Source organism: Aquarana catesbeiana, linkage group LG05, assembly GCF_042186555.1.
Source record: "Aquarana catesbeiana isolate 2022-GZ linkage group LG05, ASM4218655v1, whole genome shotgun sequence".
In the NCBI taxonomy this organism is placed as follows: Eukaryota; Metazoa; Chordata; class Amphibia; order Anura; family Ranidae; genus Aquarana; species Aquarana catesbeiana.
The window spans coordinates 365,110,009-365,130,203 of NC_133328.1; the positions used below are offsets into that span (position 1 = coordinate 365,110,009).

The 20,195-nt window shown below is 41.7% G+C and overlaps 1 protein-coding gene across 1 annotated transcript in view; it reads left to right on the top strand.

The window, feature by feature from the left end:
- Nucleotides 1-20,195, top strand: part of LOC141144849 (cytochrome c oxidase subunit 4 isoform 1, mitochondrial-like) — a 114,012-nt gene that overhangs the window by 39,843 nt on the left and 53,974 nt on the right. Inside the window, exons 2-4 of the mRNA XM_073630927.1 lie at nucleotides 720-810; nucleotides 15,297-15,467; nucleotides 16,193-16,327. Coding sequence (XP_073487028.1) covers nucleotides 720-810; nucleotides 15,297-15,467; nucleotides 16,193-16,327 — 397 coding nt within the window. The remainder of the gene's footprint in view (nucleotides 1-719; nucleotides 811-15,296; nucleotides 15,468-16,192; nucleotides 16,328-20,195) is intronic.

A 20,195-nucleotide genomic window follows, 5' to 3' on the forward strand; every position in this document is an offset into this window, starting at 1 on the left:
GGGATGGGTGCAGAACTAGAGGAGTGGACTGTGGAGAAGGGCAGCTGCAGTCAGAAGGGCTGGCAGGGCCTGAAGATTGGTTACTGGGTTCATTAGCTGCATGTAGGACAGCTAGCATCAGGAACTTTCTATTTTTTTTTTTTGCTACACTATAGGGGCCCGCGGCAATTGCTAAGGCTTGGCTGAGCCAGTGTAAGGCCTAACCACTTTGTGCTAGCTGTGTCTGAAAGTTCAAGCAAGTGAAGTGCTAGAGGAACGGAGGAGTGATAGTCTGCAGCAAGAGTTGTGTTGGAGTGGAGACTGGAATGTATGTACCGGTGTATATAGTTTATCCCAAGCAAGTTCTGCAAATTCTATTAGGCATCCCATACTTCCCTTACCCCATCCAAGTTCAAACCCCTCAATAAAATTTAAAAATAAAGGACTGTTCTGTCTCGGAGTGAGAGGTGAATGCCAGGCTGGGCAGGGTGACAAGTGGGCCACAACACTCAGCAGCCCCTACAGGGGTACTGCTACAAATGGCTAAAAAAAGCTTTAGCCATACTTCTCTTTTACACAATTTTACAAAGAGTAAATCATCAGAGGCATACTAGGGAAATGTAAACAGCTTGCAACTTATTAATTTTAGGCACTGTTTTTTCATTATCATTACAAAACTTTTACATTCTATACCAGAATTCTCAATATATTGTCTATATTTATGTCTGTTCATTTTCTAGATGTTGGTGAGTGTTGTTGCACGCTCTCTTCGTGGTCCAAAATCCATTATATGGAGGAGTTTCTCCACAAGTAGTTATGTGTCTGCACATGGTAAGTAAAGAATTTCTGTAATTGTATTTATTCAATCAGTTATATTTAGTTAGTATGTAATTTTGTTCTGCAACATATTTGTGGTATTGTATTACCCTCTCTTTTCATTACCAATACCTTGCTTTTGTTCTGGTACGAGTTCTGGTACCTAACACTGGAGTAAATTAATGGGTAGTACCTGCAGAACCCAAACAGAAACCTAACATGTTGTGCTCATTGTATAAAGCAAAGAAAAGTATAGCTCAGATTTCACCTGTTATCAGGGGCGTAACTAGAAATAGCAGGGCCCCATAGCAAAATGTTGTATGGGGCCCCCCTGCAAACAGCCCCCCCCCCCACAGCTGCCCTAGTGTCAATGCAGCGTGACCTGTGCCGCATACAGCATGACCTGTTCCCAATGCAGCGTGACCTGTGCCCAATACAGCGTGACCTGTGCCCAATACAGCGTGACCTGTGCCCCATACAGCGTGACCTGTGCCCCATGCAGCGTGACCTGTGCCCCATGCAGCGTGACCTGTGCCCCATACAGCGTGACCTGTGCCCAATACAGCCTGGTCTGCCTGTGCCCCATACAGCCCCACCTATGCATGTGGCACCGGGCCAAAAGGTGGAGTTATGTGACGTGAGCCCCGGGAACACTGGAAGTTCTAATGAAAGCTATTACATCGGGCAATTCAGCTCTCTGCTGATACGGACAGCTCGCCTCTTCCTTTCCTCTCTCTTCCCCTGGCTGGGAGACTGTGCCGGCGGTGCTCTCATCCTCACTGGGCCCCACTCGGCTGCGGGCCCCATAGCGCCCGCATGGGTCGCTATGGTGGTAGTTCTGCCCCTGCCTGTTATTACACAGTCACAGTTGAAAACAAAACTGGTTGCTATAATGCCACCTATGCACTGAGGTAAAACACACATTTTTGTCAAATGTTGCAACATTGCATGATAAAACATGGCACACTGCATGTGTTGAAGTGCCATTATTTAGAATGGCACCCCAATGCACAAGTACAGTAAGTGCCAATGGACTCATGCTGCAATGCACCACAATGCACATGTTGTGCGTTGCGGTGCATGAAACTTAAAAAAAAAAGAGATACAGGAACTTTTTTGTCCATTGCTATATAAAACCTGTATAATAATAATAATTACCATGCAATCATTTAGTATGGGCTGCCTTAACGTATTGCATTTAAAATGATGTACATTGTGGTGCACTGCATTATAAAAACTGTGCAGACAGTTATTTTTGGAAGTATTCCTGAGCCCATGCAGTGATGTCCATCACAAAATCAAGGCTGTTTTTAAACTTAGGAGCCCATCATTTTATTACATTAATTATAATGAAAATAAATATTAACCACTTGCTGCCCGCCTGCCGTCATATGAGGGCGGGACGGTGCAGCTGTTATCCTGGGCCGCCGTCATATGACAGCACAGCCTTCCAGGCAGCCCAGTGGGCACGCGCGCGCCGCATCGCTCGGGTCCCGGTGCACGTGCCCGGCGGCCGCGATGTCCGCCGGGCACCTGCAATTGCCCAGTAACCAAGCAGGGCCGTGGATCTGTGTGTGTAAACACACAGATCCACGTCCTGTCAGATGGGAGGAGACCGATGGTATGTTCCTTGTACAGAGGAACACCGATCGGTCTCCTCCCCTTGTGAATCCCCTCCCCCCACAGTTAGAATCACTCCCTAGTAACACATTAAGCCTACAGCGCCCCCTCCTGGTTAACCCCTTCATTGCCAGTCACATTTATACAGTAATCAATGCATCTTTATAGCACGAATCGTTGTATAAATGTGAATGGTCCCAAAAATGTGTTAAAATTGTCCAATGTGTCCGCCGCAATATCGCAGTCACGATAAAAATCGCAGATCGCCGCCATTACTAGTAAAAAAAAAATAATAAAAATGCTATAAATCTATCCCCTTATTTTGTAGACGCTATAACTTTTGCGCAAACCAATAAATATACGCTTATTGCGATATTTTTTACCAAAAATATGTAGAAGAATACGTATCGGCCTAAACTGAGAAAAAAATTTGTTTAAAAAAAAAAAAAATTTGGATACTTATTATAGCAAAAAGTAAAACATATTGTGTTTTTTTCACACTTGTCACTCTTGTTTTGTTTATAGCACAAGAAATAAAAAACGCAGGGGTGATCAAATACCACCAAAAGAAAGCTCTATTAGTGGGGAAAAAATTATAAAAATTTCATTTGGGTACAGTGTAGTATGGCCGCGCAATTGTTATTCAAAGTGCGACAGCGTTGAAAGCTGAAAATTGGCCTGGGCAGGAAGGGGGTGAAAATGCCCTGTATGGAAGTGGTTAAAGAAATATATATACAGAAATATAAATATATGATAAATTATTTTTACATGAATTCTATAATATGATTTAGTGTATGTGTGTCACCGGCGCAAAAAACACTTCTATATTAACCATATGTGTCAGGGTTGCTGCTTTCAAAAAAACCCTTCATTAAGATGGGCTAAAAATACTGATTCAGTGTGTGTGAATGCGCTACCCCTATAGTAACCACCACTTGTTCTCTTCCTACTAATCCGAAAGAATCACTTACATAAAATAGAATACAAAATCATATGCATAATCTTATAACAAACAAAAAAATATAACCATATATTGTCCCGTACATAAAAAATCCTTCAAGCGTGCTGCCAAAAAAAGTCCTTTAGTAATTAATTGTGACTGGCGTGCTCCTATGTTCCTTCAGTGATCATATGTGACTGAGTGAAAAACCTCCACCATTCAGATTGGCCACTCACCAGATGTTTAATAAAGATGAGCCTTTGGTTCATTCAAGGGATAACCACTCCACCTATGTAACTCTCCTCACCGGCTAAACTCGGACTCCAATGTTCCTCATTGGAGAGCATAAGGGATAAAAAACGATCATAGCGCAATATGCTTGAACTATTTATTTAAAATTACAGGAAAAGTATCAACTCACATTTAAAAGTGCCCTCGAGCTGGCACAAAGCTTATCCAGCAGTTATGGACGGGTACTGGGCTGTTTGCATGGTCCGCCTGGTGTTGTATTGCGGCCTCCACGCTCGGCTTGCGCTCCAAGCCTCGTTCCCGTTCACGTCCGGTCACCTGATGTGAGGCTGCTGGGAGTTTTTTCACATCAGGTGACCGGACGTGAACGGGAACGAGGCTTGGAGCGCAAGCCGAGCGTGGAGGCCGCAATACAACACCAGGCGGACCATGCAAACAGCCCAGTACCCGTCCATAACTGCTGGATAAGCTTTGTGCCAGCTCGAGGGCACTTTTAAATGTGAGTTGATACTTTTCCTGTAATTTTAAATAAATAGTTCAAGCATATTGCGCTATGATCGTTTTTTATCCCTTATGCTCTCCAATGAGGAACATTGGAGTCCGAGTTTAGCCGGTGAGGAGAGTTACATAGGTGGAGTGGTTATCCCTTGAATGAACCAAAGGCTCATCTTTATTAAACATCTGGTGAGTGGCCAATCTGAATGGTGGAGGTTTTTCACTCAGTCACATATGATCACTGAAGGAACATAGGAGCACGCCAGTCACAATTAATTACTAAAGGACTTTTTTTGGCAGCACGCTTAAAGGATTTTTTATGTACGGGACAATATATGGTTATATTTTTTTGTTTGTTATAAGATTATGCATATGATTTTGTATTCTATTTTATGTAAGTGATTCTTTCGGATTAGTAGGAAGAGAACAAGTGGTGGTTACTATAGGGGTAGCGCATTCACACACACTGAATCAGTAATTCTATAATATGTTCATTGGAAAAATATGCACGGGTGTAACAACAGAGGTTAGCAAAACTAACAACTATTTTTAGACCCAGCACCTCTGGAGGGTCCAACTCTTTTCTTTAGTCATGAAAACAGAGTTCTTTTCACCTGTTGCGCATTCATATTCACAAGATCACCATGTTAAAGTGGAACTATAGGCAAAACTCTTTTTTTTATTTTGGATAGAGCAAGGAAGGTTTTTTTTTTTTCGCCATCTGTGTCCCATTGAGGGACACTTCCTGTCCCATAGCCAAACAGGAAGTAAGAGGGAATCCCTGTAAATCAAGGTAATTCCTTGGAAACCCCCAGGTCATCAGAACTAGTGTACCCATTGGAAGATTTGCCCCCTATTACTTTTCTGGGGTCAACCCAAAATTTGGGATTTTCTTTATTTTCACTTCCAATGATAATGGTAAACAGGACCAATAGAGAAGGTGAATATCCTTAATGAGGGCACAGAAGGCAAAAAAAAACTGGCAGGTGTTCTAATCCCTCTCCACTATATCCAAAAAAAGTTATAGTTAGTTATACTTTAAGTGAGGCATTTGTGCATACTGTAGGGCGTGGGTCAGCAACCCATCGATCACGGCTATCTGACAGGTAGACCGCAACCTGACATGCCCGCCAGCTTCTTACAGCTCCTGCCACTTGTGCGATCCACATGTGAAGCTGAGCCACGTTTGAAGCAGAGCTGCAGCGCGGCGCCGAGTGCGCTCCTGCACCCAGCACCAGTCTAGAAAGCATGCATACACTTCTGTCAGGTGGAGTGATCTCCACCTGACAGAAGATTTCTAGTCCCGGCCTCTGCCTTGCTGTCATTCAGAGGCCGGGAATCAGTAGCAAAACAGAGAGTGGCGCCGGCGCCACGAGGGAGCATGAAATTCATGCAAGTAAGTAATGACAAAGGCAGCAGGTACTGGGGGCAGATTTACTTTTGACACTGTAATGTTGTGTTACAGTGGCAGTGTGGGGCGGTTGTGAAGGGTGGGGGTAATTAAAAATGATATTAGTAATGTGCAGCATGAAGGAGTTAATGTGCTGCCACTGGTCACTGATGCATTATTGATCAGTGGCAATTAAATAATCTTTTTTGCTGCATTAGTGGCACCAGTGTCAGTGTTAATTAATCCCTTTATGCTGCAGCATGGAAGGGTTAATTAAAGAAACGCTCCAGGCTTCACCCAAAAATGAAAAGTCAGAAGCTACTGTTATATTTTAATATAAGGACACTTACCTGTCCAGAGATCCAGCGATATCTTAATCTGAATTGATTCTTCAATCGGCTTTGGGGGCAGGAATCTCTAGTAAGGGAAACAGGAAGTGAAGCCTTGCGGCTTTGCAGCCTGTTTCCTACTGCACATGTGTGAGCCGCACTGTGGCTTATAAATGGTCCCGTAGTCTTCTGGGACCTGTGATGTGTCCCAGAAGACTGCAGGGGAAGAAGGGGGGGGGCTGAACTTCCAGCTCAGATTGCCGTGTTGATCTGAGCCAGAAGTGGGAGCGGGTACCTATCAAAACCAGGTATCCTCTCACCCCCAAAAAGTGCCAAATGTGGCAGTGGAGGGGGGGAAGGTGTAAACAAGCAGAGCTTCCCCTTTTGGGTGGAACTCCACTTTAATACAGCCACAAGCCACCAATAGGAAGGGTGGTTTGAAAGTAGAATTCCAGGTTGCACTAGCCTTAAGAACTGCCTACTGCCCCCTTACCCCTAACACCTATGCTGACTAACCTATTTTTTGGCTGCTCCAATCTGGTCACCTTATCTCACCTGTGTGATCCAGCAGCGTATGCAGAGGAGAGGAGTTTTCTTCATGCCATCCTTTTTAATTGGAGCCTTGCTAGTTCATATAATATAAAATAAAAAAGGGTGCTGCTTCAAACCCTCTCCTCCCGACAGTAGTGTATATAGGTTTTGTGCTGCTCTAGGCCTGACTAAACTTGTGCACCCTCTAATTTAAATATGACCCACTCCTTCCTGTCAAGGCCACACCCCTTGTTGTTTAAGACCCGCCCTGAAATTTTCAAGTGGGGACACTAGTTCTGAGGGCCTGGGGGGGCAGTTGGGCAATGGATTCCCTTAATTTGCATAGATTTCCTCTCACTTCCTGTTTGGCTATGGGGCAGGAAGTGAAGGGAAATCTCTGCAATGGGACAGGGATGGTAAAAAATAAACTGACAGGGGTTATAACCCTCCCTTACTCTATCCAAAATGAAAAAAAAGTGTTGCCTGTAGTTCTACTTTAAGCACAAATTTCTGATAATTTTATGGAGAGGACTAAGAAGATATAACCATGCCTATGGTGCAGCAGAAAACATATAGCACAGTGAGGAAGGTTTGTGGCTCAGGATGAGAGGACAGTCAAAATTAGAAGTGGCGCCCCCCAGCCCCCGCCCCCCACAGTTGCGGAATGCAGGCAGCCCGCATACCGCAAGCAGTGAGGCCGCTTTATGGGGGCGCTAGACTAATTTTCCTGTCAGCCCAGTCCACCCCATAAGACTGGTGCTACACTAACAGTGTAGCGCAAGCCGGCGGGGACTCTTTCCGTGCTGCCCCCCTGCAAAGTGCTACCTAGGCCTGGGCCTTGTTGGCCTAGCCAGGATACAGTGTTGCCTCCCGATACCCTGATCAAACCATCCCTTTCTTCAAATTCCTACAGATTAGACACTTCCTAAATAGTTCCAAACCACTCTCCAAGTGGTACAGAGACCGCACTCCCTTTGAAATGATCTGTACCAGTTTGGGGTCCCAAAGACAATTGATTTCTGACATATATTCTCTACTGTTCTCTGATAGCAACCCCAAAGAAAACGCAACTAGCCAACAATAGGAAAGGGAACTCGGAATAGATCTGTCAAAGGAAGATTGGGAGCAAATCCACAATCACATCCACAAAGGATCAACCAACATTACCGCACAGGAAAATGGATACAAAATCTATTCCAGGTGGTACAGGACCCCAGATAGAATCCACAAATATCATCCCAGTGTCTCCCCACAATGTTGGAGATGCAACACGGCCCAAGGTTCCCTACTCCAAATATGGTGGGAATGTCCGTTGTTACAACCTTACTGGAGAGAAATACACCGCCTTACCTCTCATATAAAGACCTAGTCCCCAGACTTCACTCCGGCGCAATACTTACTTCACCACACTTCTATACCCCAATCAGGTTACAAAAGATCTCTCACCCTCCACCTCATTAATGCAGCCAAAATGTGTATACTCTTACATTGGAAGGACAGCACCCCCCCTCCTCCAAGATCTCAGAATGGCTTCAACGAGTAGGGAGGATTGCTGAAATGGAAGACCTAGTACACCAGGCGAGAGAGACCCCGCTGAAATTCCATAAAGCCTGGGCCTGCTGGTTACATTTCACAGAATCTGTAGAATTTCGCAGTCTTTCGAACATATCTCAATAGCTTGACCTGGGGGCACCCACAAAGTACCGGATACCTGGTCCGGACAATCAACTGCACACTTCACCCCCCTCACTCAGCCTCCCCCATACCCCCCTCCCATAAGAGAAACTAAGGTTCTCCAATGTGCTCTACACCAGCTAAAATGTACACTACTCCACTTTAATATAGTGTTATGGGAATCTCCCTTAAAGTACATCCATGAAGATAAATCTAATATGTGTGTTACCTGAGACATAGAGTGACTTGAATATATTTCTCAGAGAACCAGTAAGATAAAGAGACAAATTCCGTCTCTAATTGCCCCCACCCACTCACAGTTTGTTCCCAAAAGGGGTGTTTGGGTGCTTCGGAGGCATGCCCACTTTCTCTAGAAGTCCCCCACGTGTCTCACCTTACTATCCTTTGGGTTGGACCCAAATGGGTCTTTAATAATATGCATCACCATGTCTCTGTGGATATTGCTAAAGTTATCATTATCTTGTTTGTAGATCCTGTAGATTCATCATTTCTGTACGACTGTAAAATGCTCATTGTTTTTATTCTTGTACATTAAAAAACCTTAATAAAAACTTTGAAAAAAAAGAAAAAAAAGGGTGCTGCAGCTCAGTGATCTTTGCTCTCTTCCATGTTGCTCAGGTAGATCTCCATCTCTCAAAGGTTGCCTACCCCTGCTATAGGGTTTATTTATAATAGGCTGGTATCATAATTCCATTTATTATATTTTGCATCAGGGTCCAAAGGAGTTTAGATGCACTCCACAAAGAGCATTGAAGAAAATGTTGCAGCTATCACACTCTTGACCTTGGTGTAATAATGTGAATACCTTGACAGTTATGTGTTTGCTTACAATTAGTTAACTTGGTTTTAAAGGCTGAGGGTCGGTTCACACATGGGCAACACGACTTTAGCGCGACTTTGTACCGCGACTTCAACGCGGCTTCAGCGCGACTTTAGCGCGACTTCAGCGCGACTTCGGCAAATTACGAGGCGACTTGAAGTCGCCTCCATGACAGGCGACTTCGCCTGTGGCCAATCACCTCTCTGGGAGGGAGGGGGGAGGGAGGGGTTTTCTCTGCAAAGTCGCTTGAGAGATCCGACTTGCAGGCGACTTACATTGAGTTGAATGGGTACAAGTCGCCTACAAGTCGGATAGAAGTAGTACAGGAACCTTTTTTGAAGTCGGAGCGACTTCAGTAGTGTCAGTTAAGACGGTTCAATTCACTACAATTGTAATCTAAATACAAAGCGACTTGGGGCGACTTGGGGCGACTTGAGGGCGTACAAGTCGGATCCCAAGTCGCCCCAGTGTGAACCGAGCCTGAAGGTTTTTTACCTTTTTTTATCGTAATGCATTCTCTAACATGTTTGTTATTTAAAAAAATATGGGTTTACAATCACTTTAAGGTATATCATATTTAAATCTGCATGCTTTCATTTTGCTTGTATTTATTTAAGGTATATCATTCTTAAATCTGCATCCTAAATCACATTTTTCTTGCTAGTCTTAGCAATGTAATTACGATAAATCCCTGTGTAAAACTGCTCATAACCTTTTACAATTGTATCGCTTATTACCTGTACTAGGTTCAATAAAGCCAGGGTTTGCCATAAAACCATCTTTTCCACTTACAATGATTCAAAGGCCATGTACACACAAAAAAGAATGGTCAACAAAGGGTATTGCCTATTTTATAGCCTTTGAAGACCTGTCTATCTGCATTCTGCACTTTAAAAAAGCTCTATGGCTGTAAGGGCAGGAAAGATATAACACGCGCGTCAAAGTGGAAAAATGTTTCAGTGTGTGTCAATAAAGATATATGCACCGAATATATGATACTGTGTCAACAATCACTTGATCCCTTGGTTAATAGGAAAACAGCAACTGGACTAGCAGCAGGTTATTTTATGGTTTTCTTTCTGTAAAAAAATTCCCTGTAGATTAGGACAAATACAGACATCATACTATACAGTACATAAATAGCACAGTACAGCACCCTTAAATAAGGTCATCATATTGTGTTTTGTACAGGTTTAGTAGATTACTTTTTTGTTTCTAAATATGTACTCCCAAAACATTTTTTTCAGTTTTGAAAAGAATGGGGAGGGGTTAGAACCCCTGATTATTATTATTATTATTATACAGGATTTATATAGCGCCAACAGTTTGCACAACACTTTACAACGTTAGGGCAGACAGTACAGTTACAATACAATTTAATACAAGAGTATTCAGAGGGCCCTGCTCGTTAGAGCTTACAATCTAAGAGGGAGGGTCAAGTGATACAAAAGGTAATAACTGTGGGGGATGAGCTGATGAAGAAAATGAAAGTACAGTTGTTAGGTAGAGGCAGGATAGGCTTCTCTGAAGAGAAAAGTTTTCAAGGATCGCCTAAAAGTGGATCGAGTTGGAGATAGTCGGACAGATTGGGGTAGGGAGTCCCATAGGATGGGAGCGGCTCTGGAAAAAAACCTGGAGGCAAATATAGGAGGAGGTGTCTAGGGAACTAGAGAGCAGCAGGTCTTGGAATGTAGAGGATGATTTGATTGGTATTTTGAGACTAGGTTAGTGATGTAGCTGGAGGCAGAGTTGTGAATGGCTTTGTAAATTATTGTTAGTATTTTGAATTACATTTTTTGGGTGAGTGGCAGCCAATGGAGGGTTTGGCAGAGAGGGGTAGCAGACGCTGAGCAGTTTGTAAGGTGGATGAGTCTGACAGCAGCATTTATGATGGACTGAGGAGGGGATAACCTATTTAAAGGTAAGCCAATGAGGAGGGATTTGCAGTAGTCGAGGCAAGAGATAACCAGGGAGTGAATCAGGAGCTTTGTGGTTTCATTGGTTAGGAAGGGATGTAATTTGGAGATGTTCCAGAGGTTGAGGCAGCAAGCTTTGGAAAGTGATTGGATGTGGGCCTAAAGGAGAGTTCAGAGTCCAGGACTACACCTAGCACCCTGCGGAGATGGGTGGATGGTTGTGCCATTACTCTTGACAGAGAAGCCAGGGGACGAGGCACGTGGGGGAGAAAATATTATGAGCTTAGTTTTGGACAGATTGAGTTTGAGGAAGTGGTGTGACATCCAGACAGATATGTCTGTTAGTAAATTAGTGATGTCTGAGGAGACTGATGGAGTGAGCTTAGGGATGGGAAGATAGATTTGGGTGTTGCCAGCATAGAAATTACATTGAAAGTCATGGAAGGTTATCAGCTGACCCAGGGAGGAGGTGTAGATTGAAAATAGGAGAGGACCAAGAACAGAACCTTGGGGGACCCTAACGGAGAAAGGAAGAGGAGTAGAGGAAGTAGAATTGCAAGTGACAGTGAAGGTGCGGTGGGATAGGTAGGATGAGAGCCAGCGAAGAGCACAGTCACGGAAACCAAAGGAGTCAAGTTTTTTAAAGAGGAGGGGGTGGTCAACCATATCAAAGGCAACCGAAAGGCCTAGAAATAGGAGCACAGAATAGTGTCCATTGTTTTTTGCTGTTAGTAAGTAATTTGAGTTTTAAAAGACCAGTTTCTGTGGAGTGTTGAGGGTGAAATCCAGACTGAAGGGGATCCAGAAGGTTATGCTCAGTGAAGTGGTCACTTGGCTGTAGACCAGGCATTCAAGGAGTTTAGAGGAAAAGGGGAGCAAGGAAATAGGGCTTAGATTGTTAAGATTGGTAGGGTCCAAGGATGGATTTTTAAGTATGGGGGTGACTAGTGCATGTTTTAGAGAGTTGGGAAAGATGCCAGAATAGAGGGAGAGAATGAAGATGTGGGTTAGAGAGTGTAGGATAGAGTCAGAGGGTGACCGTAGTATTTGGGAAGGAACAGGGTTCAGGGGACAGGTGGTTAGGTGGGCATTGTAAATAAGTTTAGTAACCTCGTCTGTAGTAGCAGGATTGAATAAAGAAGTGTTGAGTGTACCTGTGGACATGAGGTGTTAAGTGAGGGAGATACATGTAGAGTGGAGATTTCATCACAAATTGTATCAATCTTATTTTTGAAGTGATTAGCAATCTCCTGGGCAGTGAGGGAGTTAGTGGGTGGAGGCAGTGGAGGACAAATTAGAAAGTTGAAGGTAGAGAACAGTTGACGGGGACTGGATGAGAAGGTGTTAATGAGAGTGATAAAATAGGTCTAAAAATATGTGAAAAAATTTGTGACTGAAGAAAACTAAGGCAGAGTCCCATAAGCATATCAACATGTGATCAATGGTGAAAAATTCATATGAAGCATAATCTAGTAAACAATAGTAAAAGAACATATATGAAACTGAACATATATGAAAAATGAAAAAAAGAAAAGTCCCATCAAAGTATTAGTCCATGAATGAACAAGGAAAAAACACCCATCCGTGAAAATGCAAGGAACCAGAAGAAATGACTGCTGTTACGGCAGTCTCGCCCAGCTCAGGGAAATCGGTCTCCCCAAAACCAAAAGCACAATACCGGAACAGCAGCTAGCGGTGGATAGTTCTCGGGAATATGAAACAAAAAACTTCCATAGTGTAATATGTACAAATAGGGTGATTTATTAAAGTTGCACTTACAATGTTGCAGTCAGTTAAGAGCAGTGGAAGTATGGCATAAGAACAAATGGTGGTGTCTCCGTCTGTTGAACTTCACTTCCTACGTTCGTTTGTTAGCCCATCCGAAAACGTAATGATGTCACTGTTGCAGGCTCCACCCTACGCGTTTCATCACGATAGGACATCATCTGGGGATTGGCCAATCACCCTACTTGTACATATTAAACTATGGAAGGTTTTTGTTTCATATTCCCAAGAACTATCCACTGCTAGCTGCTGTTCCGGTATTGTGCTTTTGGTTTTGGGGAGACTGATTTCCCTGAACCGGGGCGAGACTGCCGTAACAGCAGTCATCGCCATCTGGTAAGCGGATTACAATACTCACATAGGGTGTGAAACTACTACGATGATTTTCTGTTTCTTCTTCTGGTTCCTTGCATTTTCACGGATGGGTGTTTTTTCCTTGTTCATTCACGGACTAATACTTTGATGGGACTTTTCTTTTTTGCATTTTTTCATATATGTTCAGTTTCATATATGTTCTTTTATCATTGTTTACTAGATTATGCTTCATATGAATTTTTCACCATTGATCACATGTTGATATGGTTATGGGACTCTGCCTTAGTTTTCTTCAGTCACAAATTTTTTCACATATTTTTAGCGCTGCATCTTTTGTGTTTATAATTGTACTTTTGGAGTTTGATACTAGACTTTCAGGTGCTGGCAGCTTTTATTTATTTATTTTGTCACTTATTCATTGCTAGTCACTTTTTTGAATTTTTGTTTTTTATTTTTAGCGCAGCTTCAGCCTTTGGGCTTTTTGTTTTTTCGATAAAATAGATCTGCTTGGCAGTGTGGAGGCAAGAATTAAATTTTTGGAGGGCAGATTTATATTGGTTAAAGTCTTTGAGAGACTTATGCCCTGTACACACGGTTGGATTTTTGGACGAAAAATGTGTGATAGGACCTTGTTGTCGAAAATTCCGACAGTGTGTGGGCTCCATGACACATTTTCCATCGGAATTTCCAACACACAAAGTTTGAGAGCTTGCTATAAAATTTTCCAACAACAAAATCTGTTGTCGGAAATTCCAATCGTGTGTACACAAATCCGACGCACAAAGTGCCACGCATGCTCAGAATAAATTAAGAGACAAAAGCTATTGGCTACTGCCCCGTTTATAGTCCCAACATACGTGTTTTACGCCACTGCGTTCAGAACGATCGGATTTTTCAACAACTTTGTGTGACCGTGTGTATGCAAGACAAGTTTGAGCCAACATCCGTCTGAAAAAAATCCATGGATTTTGTTGTCGGAATGTCCGATCAATGTCCGACCGTGTGTACAGGGCATTAGTCTTATGCCACGGGCGCTCAAGAGCACAGCTACATTTTTTGAAACTTCTGGTCTCATCTGTTTGCCAGGGTTGTAGGGATTGGGGCCTGATTCAGTGTGTAGTGAGGGGGCAAACTTGCCCAGGGTGGAGGACAGAAGTGGCTATATTGAGGCAGGACAGGGGTGAGATTTTGTCATAGAGGTGGTCAGTAGTAGAATAGAGAAGAGAAGGGTTGAAGTGGTGAAGGTTTCTATAGGTGATTGTTAGGCAATTCGGGGGGAATGATTTTGGCTGTACATACACTTTAAGTCAACCTCACCGTTACCTGTCTGATTATACTTTCTTGCTGTTCCCCAAGCCCTATTTCATACAAGCCATGGTTGACATACACTGTACTGACGATGGGCAGCAAACCTGAAACTGTGGTGTGCGGTTTGGAAAAAATGTTTTTCTATTATTACTGTAGCTGTATCTGTGCTGTATACCAGTGGTTCAGTTTACCAAGGGGAGAAAAATGAACGATTTGCATAAAATGAGGTATGAATCCTTTTTCTTTCACTATGTGATGGAAAGGAGACACCCTCCTAATTACTGCTTAAAGAAAGCCCTTCTGTGCTTTCCTGGGTAAAAGAAAATGTGGGCTCTCATACAGCCAGGCCATTGCAGATAGTGATGAAGTACTGGGAATTTACCAGCAAGTGTAGGAACTTGTAACACTTAGCCCTGGTTCACACTGGTATGATTTGACATGCAATTTGACATGTTAAATTGCATGTCAAATCACCGGCAATTGCACCGTCCTAATCGGTGCGACACCGCATCTGCGGCACTGCACAGATTTCAAAAGGTAGTTTCTGTACTACTTTTTGCAATTTCGTGCTGCAATTTACATTGACATCTGTACAGATGTCTCTGAAATTGCGGCCGAAATCAGGACTGACATGCAGGAGTGAAATCGTGCGAGTTCAGCTGAACTCGCACGGCTTCATTCCCGCAGCTCAGTGTGAACCTGGGCTAAGGGAGATTTGCTAAAACTGGTACACACGGAAATCTGCTGTAGCTGTGCATAGTAACTAATCAGTTTCTAGTTTTTTTTTGCCAAAGCTTAGTTGAACGAGCTGAAGGAAGAAGCTGGTTGCTATGCACAGCTACACCAGATTCTGTGTACACAAGTTTTAATTCTCCCCCCACTGTTTTCTAAATTGGCATCTTTTGGTTCTATTATTCATTTAGACTAAAATATAATTACTTATGAAATTTACATTATATTTATAATATTTACTCCATGTATCACTGTCCCCATATCACAGTGGGAATGGATCACACAGTATATTAAATTCCCATACATTTCGCAGTGTATCTTCAAGTGTTCCTTTACAGTGTGTGGTTTACATTGATTGGTTTCATGTTTTGCGCAGATGTTCCAAGTGACCAAGTACCTTACTACACAAAGCCCAGGTACTATGATACCCGTGCATATCCACTGCCTGAGGTACCATTTGTATCTGAGCTGACAGCACAGCAGCAGGCTCTCAAACAAAAGGAAGCAGGATCCTGGACTCAACTGACCAAAGACGAGAAACTTGCATGTATGTAATTTGCTCTATCTTATTTTTTTTCATAAACAATACATAGAATAGATTTTTATATTCTAACCTTAGCACTGTTCAGGTATTTTGAGTAAGACAATCAGCCATCTTAAAGAAGAATTAAATCCTGAAATCACTTTGACAAACCAACTGCTACTTTTGGCCTTTTTTCTGCCAATGGGAGAACAGCTAGCATGCTGTTCAGTATACATTAAAATACCAATAATTTTTGACTCTTACATTTATCATTGGCAGCAATGGTTTCCAATCTTTGGGTTTTTTATTACGGCACAATAAGTCCAATTTACTAATAAACCAGAGGTTATTTGTTTTCCATAAGGATCATTTTTTTTCCAGCTCTCATTAGCTGTCATTGCTGAAAATAACATACACTATTGCAAATATTCATCATTACAGGTTATTGAATTGTACCTATAAGTAGTTTTATCCAAATGTCTTATCTGCTCTATTTATGCATAGCTCTAGCTGAACTGAAGGCAATACTTAGATTAACATTAGTATATTTATTTTATTTTGCATTATGTTAGCATTTTCTATGTCTTAGGCTCACTAAAGAGGTTGATTACACTCCTGTATTTTCTCATGAAATAATATCTACTGTATGTAGATGATGGTGTAAATAGACTATAGGTTAAATGCCCACAGTAGTAATAACACTTGGAGAAGTAAAACATTTTGTGTCATGTTTATCCTCAATCTTCTAGTGTACCGTATCAGCTTTAACCAATCCTACACAGAGATGAAGAAAGGAGCACCAAATGAGTGGAAAACCGTATTGGGAATTGCATTTTACTTCCTGGCCTTTTCTGGAGTATATCTTTGGTGGCATCGTAAATATGGTTAGTTATGACTTATTTTTTTCTTTACAGAGATTAAGGAGCTTTTACAAAATATATGTGTTCAAATGTGGCATTAACCAAACCATGAGAAAATGTATCATACATGACACCTATATTCCCATATTTTTTATTTAGATGCTCCGAGGCTGGGCAGTAGCTCTCTTTTCTTTTTCTTTTTTTTTTTTTTTGCACACACATTTAAAAATGCACAAAATACAAAAAATCAAACTTACAACCTTAAAACATTACACATTTTCTAAAAATCCGAGACCCCGGAAAATAAACATGTAGTTGCATTTTTTTTAGGTCATGCTTTATTTGCACTCCGGTTTATCAAATATATATTTTCAGTAAAATATACATTCAATTCAATACACACAATTTAATACACACAAACAATGTATGCAGCAATACCTAGTATGGGTGGGTGTAATTGTAGTACGCATTTGTTTGCACTGAAGCATATATGTGCATTTGTATGTACTTGTAAGTAGACTTTTTTGATGAGTTTTTTTAATTTAATTTAATAAACTTTGACTTTTTAAACTTTTTTTTTAACTTTATTCTATCACAAGGGGATGACAAGCCACTTTCAGGTATGTGATAGTATAATGCAGGTGACAGGTTCTCTTTAAGGAGACATCAAGGGTCTATTAGCCTCCTAATGTCATGCCTGCACTTTGCCGAAGCTGACTGAGCATAGCTTCTTTCCCAGCCAGAGCAGCTGGGGTTTGACAGCTCTGAACCCTAAAGTGTTTGGAACTGAGCACCTCCAGCTTTATACTATCCAGGGAGGATCAGTAAACGGATGTTCGCTGATCCTGACACTGACCATGGAGGTGCTGGGCACCCAGGTGGAACAGTTGTGTTCGAGACACATGGTGGGGGAATGTAAGGACGGGGAGGCTAGTGGGAGTCACCTAACTGTACATGTAGAAGTGATTGGATGGCTCTACAGTCGCCTGAATCACTGCAAGAAAGCTGGCAAGTGCAATTAAAAAGGTAAACAAACTACCAACTTCTATAGCATCTGGATGTTTGTTTACACGTAATCACCCCAGCTGCTGTAATGGTCAAAGACCATTTTACCCAACACTGATATTTCAGATTTTGTGGAAATGCATGCATGTTAAATAACCCACAGACTACTTTCTCCTGGGGACTCTGAAGAGGTATCTAGGGATAGGCAACTTTGAAGAAGGAGGAGCAGCACTGGGTGCCAATAATGTGTGCTACATGTAAAGCGCAGACAGAAGAGTACAGAGGAATGACTTCTTCAGTCTCCTCCTGCTCCTTCACTCTCTAATCAGCAGGCTGGGGGTGGAGAAATGGAATACAGAAATACAGGAGTATTCCTAACTGTATTAGAGATGGTGTTGACATTCTCCTTAATGTACTTTGTGACAGGGCTTTGTAAAACTCAGGACAAAACGCAATTCCTTTTTCAAGTAAAACAGCATACTATGCAAAATTTAGATCTATATGTTATATGTATTTCATCTCTGTATTTAGATGCGTACCTGAAGTTCAGCTTTATTTGAAAAGGGCAAAGCAGAGTGATTGTCAGTCAGACACAGAAACTAATCAGATTTTATTATTGCTGAGTCTGCTACAGTCAGACCCAATAAATTGATTGTTGAATCGTAGCCATGAATTTAACCACTTTGCTCTTTGGCTTTAAAGTCGCTGGCCTGTTGATCCTCTTCTTCACTTGTTACATGATGTTGCAGATCACTAACTCCCCATACTCCAAGACTGTGACCCTCCACATAGGTTTTCTAATGACAGAGTCTTCTGAGATAGATATATAGTATGCAGGTTTTAACTCAGTATATTTAGAAAAAAACATTTTCTGATCATATCTTGCATTGCTATGCTGAAAAAATATAATTCAATGACAGTTAGAGTGAGAGCCAAGTTGAATACAAATAAAGTCCATGTCACAAATGCTTTCCGAAGGTTTATTGAAAGTTCACAGGCTTTTTTTTCCTTTAATGAACTTGGCATCGCCCTATAAAACACTGTAAATTTTAACCACGAAGAATAAAAGCCCAACCTTGCTCCAAAGTCCAAGTCTTCAATTTACTGCATTCATGCTGCTTTAAACCAATTTTATAGATGTATCTCCTATCACTGGGAGAGTAATAACAGAGAGGTTTCATGGAATATAATGTGAGTCAAGAGTGAGAATTTTTTTTTATATAAATAACAATTTTATTAAAGATTTTATGAAATATACAACACCTTGTACAACACATCGCAATACAACACACGAAAAAGAGAACATATTTTATTAACTTTTATGAAATTATGTACCTGTATGAAAAAGGAATTATCAGTTATATAACAGCTAAAATGAGATTTGGACCAGCTTTATGTTTTACCCAGAACTCTAGATAAGCATTGAATATTATATCATAATAACGATAACATGCATCTAATACATTTCAGTAGATTTAAAGCGTCATACAATATCAAAATCAAAATATTGGCACAGGCCCTTAGCTCTAAAAGCCATCCTGACGCAAACTAAGCAAAGTTAGGGGTAAATATAATCTTTCTGGGTAAGCCTACAAAATTCAAATACATTACCACTAGAATTTACTTTTTGGCATAAGTCAATCATTACTGGTTGTTTCTATTTTAGTACCAATAGGTATGGCTGAGCATCATACAGGGTGTTATATATGAATATATACTATTTGACTTTTAATAATTGTTTTTTTTTTTAATTTCATTGCTAAATTGAATTTTTTACAGTTGTAACACTTACAGTACTTTACAAAGTTGTTACTAGCGTGATTGTCGGTGATGGCTGCAATATAAGCCCTGCCCCCCAATAAGCCCTAGTTAAAGTCCTTGTAGGTCTTGTTTTCAGGGTAGGGCTTATTTTTGGGGAAACAGGGTAGGGCTTATTTGGGGGGTAGGGCTTATATTGCAGCCATCACTGACAATCACGCTAGGTCTTATTTTGGGGGAAACAGGGTAAGCAGTTTAATAGCTTGTGACACTAGGACTGGCAGTGCTTCTATTATGTTTCAGGGGCCCTACTGGACCTAATATTCTTAATAGGGGTATGTACATTGCAGAGGTACTTTATCCCCCAAAGCACTGAAGCCCAGGAGGGGTGTTAGCATAGAGTGATTAATGTACAAACAACCCACTAACCCAAACTAATAATGGATACTTCTGGTCCTTATGCATTCACAAAAAAAATCAAAATTTTCATCCTCTTTAAAAGCTTTTTAATTTTCCTAAATTAGCATCATATACCTGTATGAGAATCCCAAGATTATGAGAGTGTCCTCTTGAACAAGTACCCCTGGAATTTGAGACAGGGCCTGCAAGAGCGATGGAAAGGCACAAATGCCTGGGTGCCAGAACAGGTGACTGAAACTCATGGGGGCTGGTATCCTAAGTGCAGGAAGTACAGTTGATAATGCACCAGGGACACACCAAATTTGGATATGAGCAGAGTTAGGCCACAAGCATGGAACGTAGCAGGTAAACAGCAAAAGAGCAAATCAGAGGCAGAATCAAAGTCAGGAGCATGCAGGCAATGAAGTACCAAGTTGATAAGCAAAATCTTAGAAGGTTAGGCAGAGGTTGGTAAAGAAAGTAAACAGCAATCAAAAGCAGACAGGGGAAATCAAAGAACAGGTCAGGTGGAAGCCATGGCAGCAATGAAGGTCATGCAAATGTTCAGAATTGGGAGTCACAGGAACACAGACTAAAAGACCATTTAGCAATGAAGATATGCATAAATCATTTTTAAATAGTTGCTTTGCAACAATATCTGTGGTGGACGTGCACGCACGGCCACGTACATGCTGTGTGCCAATGTTTGCATGCATGCACAAAGTCGCAG